The sequence below is a fragment of the Cebus imitator genome, unplaced genomic scaffold, assembly GCF_001604975.1.
Source record: "Cebus imitator isolate Cc_AM_T3 unplaced genomic scaffold, Cebus_imitator-1.0 Scaffold341, whole genome shotgun sequence".
Classification (NCBI taxonomy): Eukaryota; Metazoa; Chordata; class Mammalia; order Primates; family Cebidae; genus Cebus; species Cebus imitator.
The window spans coordinates 382,469-387,098 of NW_016107656.1; the positions used below are offsets into that span (position 1 = coordinate 382,469).

Sequence of the window (4,630 nt, forward strand, 5' to 3'; positions counted from 1 at the left end):
CGTCAAATTGTTTTCGTCACCGCCGATCATCACCGCCATTTACTAGCCAGGCAGCCTTTACTTTCCGAGCCTCCGTTTCCTCACCGTCAGGAAGGGAACACGCATATCTGTCCCATCTTCCCGCCAGGGGTAACGGGAAGGGCATGGATACAAAGGCCGAGCCACGCCTGTAATCCAGCACTTTGGGTGGCTGAGGTGGGCGGATCATTTGAGGTCAGGAGTTCGAGACCAACTTGACCTGCTTAGTGAAACCCGGTCTCTAAAATACAAAAATTAGCTGGATGTGATGGCGCATACCTGTAATCCCAGCTGCTCAGAAGGCTGAGGAAGGAGAATGGCTTGAACCCCAGAGGCAGAGGTTGCAATGAGCTGAGATTGTGCCACTGCACTCCAGCCTGGGTGACAGAGCAAGACTCGCTCTCAAAAAAAAAATAAATAAATAAAGGCCGAGCCACAGGAAGGTGAACTTTTCTGTTCCTGTCGCCTGTTCCTTCCTCTCTCTTAGCTCTCACCCTCTTTTCTTTCCCCTTCATCTCCTCTGTCTTCCCTTCTCTCTTTTTCTTCCAAATTAAAACAAATGCAGTGTCTGCATGGGGAGGGGTGGAGGTGGCTGGGGCTGTCAGGGTTGGGAAGGCTTCTGAGGTGTGTGACAGTGGGGTTCACCTGTGGGGCAGATGTTCTGGGCGAGGGAAGAGCCTGCCTGGAGGACTTTCAGGCTCAGGGCGTTGTCCCGGTGTGAGGCTGGCCTGACAGGCTGGGTGAATGTCCTTCTCTTCCGTGGAGTCTGGGCTGCTGGTGGACCTCAGCTGAGGAGACCACCGTCCTGAGAGAGAAGGACTGGTCGCCAGTCAGGGAGGAGGTAAAGCTGGGCTGGTGGCAGGTGGCCAAGAGCCTGGAGGGTGGGTTGGGCCCCACCGTGACGATAGTGTGGAGTGTGACAGGGCCCTTTGTCCCCTGGAAGAGCCAGCCTCCCTTCACTGTGCAGTTCACTTCTCTCCAACAGTTCTTTGGCCTTCCCCTGCCCCTCAAAGGAAGATAAGACATTCCTCACCTTTCATTTATTTACTTCTTTTGAGATGGAATTTCGCTCTTGTTGCCCAGGCTGGAGTGCAATAGCGTGATCTTGGCTCACTGCAACCTCCGCCTCCCAGGTTCAATTGATTCTCCTGCTTCAGCCTCCTGAGTAGCTGGGATTACAGGCATGTGCCACCATGTATGGCTAATTTTGTATTTTTAGCAGAGATGAAGTTTCTCCGTGTTGTTTAGGCTGGCCTCGAACTCCTGACCTTATTCTCACCTGTATTTTGATAGCACATTTTTCTTTCTTTTTTTTTTTTTTTTTTTTTTTTTTTTTTTTTTTTTTTTTTGTTTTTTTTGTGGGGTAAATTTTAATTTTTTTTTCTTTTTTTTTTTTTTTTTTTTAAAAAAAAAAAAAAAACCCAAAGCATAACTACCTTTGCAGCTGAATGTGACTGCGGCGTACAGGAAGTGGAGCGTTGGCATGAAGTGGCTCCTAGTGGCTGTGTGGCGTATGCCGGCTGCCCTCCTCTGACTCCAGTGGCACCTGGGGACCTGGCCTCACTGGCAGGAGAACATTGGTATGAAGGCTGCTGGCGACTATGAAGACCGGAGGGACACACCCTGCTGGTGAGTGCATGTCCCCTGGCCATCAGTCAGTGTGGCCCATACCACGCAGACTTGAGTCCAGATGTGGAGGACAGGGACTGGAATCCTGGGGCAGGGGCGGGAGGAGGGCCGGCAGAGAGCAGTCCTCGGGGAGTGTGACCTGAGCAATCTGATTTCTCACATTCTAAATTATTTTAAGTGCTAAATAAAAAAATAACCCTCTTTAATTTCCTCGAGGTTAAATTATTGCTGATTTTAGCAAAATTGGGCTTAATTTCCAGGTCATTTTTTTGGGGGGAAAGATTAAACAGAGGAAGCTCTTTGGTTTCTGTAAAAGCTCCTGCTTTGCCTTTGAAGCTATTTACATGTTAGGAAATCAGAAAAAGTAGCAGTTCCTGGCACACTTGAGCCCCGCCACCTTGCTCATGAGAGCATCTTCTAGACTGGTTATCATCTATGGGAGCCTAGTTTCCTGGCTGACTGCAGTCAGGAACTTTTGACAGCATCTCTTATAGAGGATACCTCTGTGGGCTTCATGAAGGCTAATGAGGAAATTGAGCTAAGTCTTACTCCGACTGTAGTGAAGATCAATTCCCTGCAGCATAAGAAACCTCAGCGGTGGCCCCCAAGATTATGAGCTTCTCTCCAAAGCCAGGGGATGCCCACCGTGGGGTGCCTATCCCTGACGCATGAACAGGCTGGGGTGTGGACTGCAGTAGCGCCGTTCCAGGATGCGGGTCAGGGCTTAAATGCTTGTGTGTCCACCTTAGAGATACCGTTGCAGTGCAGAAGAGCAGGGGATGAGTCTGAGAAAGCAAAAGGCCAAGCCGGCACACTTATGTTCACAGCAACATCGTTCACAGAGGCCCGGAGGCAGAGACAACCCAGGTGTCCATGGGTGAATGGATAAACGTGATGTGGTGTATACATACCCAGGAATGTTATTCAGCCTTACAAATGAGAGAAACTGGCTGGGAGTGGAGGCTCATGACTGTAATCTCAGCACTTTAAGGCGCCAGGAGTGTGAGACCAGCCTGGGCAACTTACTGAGACCCCCTTCCCTACAAAAAATTTTAAAAATCAGCCAGGCATGGTGGTATGTGCCCATAGTTCCAGCTACTCAGGAGGTTGAAGTGGGAGGATTGCTTGAGCCCGGGAGTTTATATGGAAGATACAATGTAGGCCGGGTGCCAGTGGCTCACGCCTGTAATCCCAGCACTTTGGGAGGCCGAGGTGGGTGGATCACCTGAGATTGGGAGTTCAAGACCAGCCTGACCAACATGGAGAAACCCCATGTCTACTAAAAATACAAAAAACTAGTGGGGCATGGTGGTGCGTGCCTGTAATCCAAGCTACTCAGGAGGCTGAGGCAGGAGAATTGCTTGAACCCGGGAAGCAGAGGTTGTGGTAAGCCGAGATCGTGCCATTGCACTCCAGCCTGGGCAACAAGAGCGAAACTCCATCTCAGAAAACAACAGCAACAAAATGAAGATACAAGGTAGAGCAAAATAAGCTGGTGACAAAAGGGCAAATACTGTACAGTTCCAATCCTAAGAGCTGCCTAGAATCATTTATTTATTGAGACAGAAAGTACTGTGGTGGGTGCTGGGGGCTGGGGACGGGCAATGGGAAGTTACTGTTTAATGAGCAGTTTCAGTTCTGCAGGCTGAAAAGTGATCTGGAGCTGAATGTTGGCGTTGGCTGCACAGCAGTGTGAATGTGCTCCGTGCTGCTGACCTACAGTGGTACATTTTATGTTGTGTATAATTCACCACAATTTAAGGAAAAATTTTAAAAAATACATATTCCCTTAAAAAGAAAAAAGAAGGCCACAAGGAACACTCGCCCCATGAGCTGCAGTCTTTGCCTCTCTGTGACTTCCTCAAAATCTAACTGAACTGACAGCTAGTGAGGGCCTCTAGCTCTGAGCTGAACCAGAAACTGTCTGCTTGGCCTCTGTGGAGAAGCTCAGGGCAGGACAGCTTCCTCCTCACCTGGTGGCCGAGTTTCTGGAGGCCGGAATTTTGTGGATTTCTGTGGAGCTGGCAGAGGTGACCCGGGAACAGATGTGAGGGGCGGGGGCGAGGTGTTGAGTGCGCTGGTCTTGGGGCTGGGGTGGGTGTCTCTGCTCTGTGGCGCCTCGTGGTGGCCGGTGGCCTTCAGGGGGCACCTGAGCAGCCATGAGCAGTGCCCTCTGGTCTCGGCAAATCGCCACCTTTGGGAGTCTGGTCTCCCCTATTTACAGTGGGGGCCTGTTTGCCTCAGTTTCCTCCTCTGCACTGGGAGTAATGAGGTGGCTTCCAGGACACGGGGTTCCCACAGATGTGATAACATACAAGGAAGCGCCCATGGGAGCTGCCGCTTCCCCCCATGCCCCCGCCCGACTTCTTTCCTCTTTGTTTCTCTTTTCCTTTTTTCCTCAAAGCTCTTCCAGGCAGTGGCTGCAGACTAGAACCTGGGCCCCTGCCCTGGGTTGGATGATTCTAGAATGGACAGATCTGATCTGTTCCGGCCATGTCCCCCCCCACTTCCAGGCCACCCCGAACCCACCCCAGGAGCCCGCCCTGACCACAGGAAGCCGCTCTTGCGACCTCCCAAGGCCTCGAGGGGCCACTTGGAAGATTTTCTAAGCGTTGCCGCTAATCATCCGGACTGCGTGTGACTTCCAGTCAGGATGGAGGAAGAAAACCGAAATGAAGTCGTGCAGACTTTCCGGTCTTAAAAATACGAAGGAAGGAACGGCACGCGGCTGGCAGAGCTGCAGCTCGGAGACCATCGCGTCCCTGCGGAGGCTGCGCCCCAGGGCCCCGGGGGACTCCTAAGAGCAGCGCCCCCCACCGCCACTGTTTGTTTCCTATTTAGAAGCGTTAAAAAGGAACCAAGTTGGGGCCGGGCGCGGTGGCTCAAGCCTGTAATCCCAGCACTTTGGGAGGCCGAGGCGGGTGGATCACAAGGTCAAGAGATCGAGACCATCCTGGTCAACACGGTGAAACCCCGTCTCTAC

The 4,630-nt window shown here is 51.6% G+C and overlaps 1 protein-coding gene across 1 annotated transcript in view; it reads left to right on the plus strand.

Annotated features, from left to right (window-relative positions):
• The first annotated feature begins 1,431 nt into the window (after window positions 1–1,431).
• Window positions 1,432–4,630, plus strand: part of ZC3H12D (zinc finger CCCH-type containing 12D) — a 34,580-nt gene continuing 31,381 nt past the window's right edge. The window contains exon 1 of the mRNA XM_017505753.2: window positions 1,432–1,647. Within this exon, the coding sequence (XP_017361242.1) occupies window positions 1,601–1,647 (47 nt within the window). The 5' untranslated portion in view covers window positions 1,432–1,600. The remainder of the gene's footprint in view (window positions 1,648–4,630) is intronic.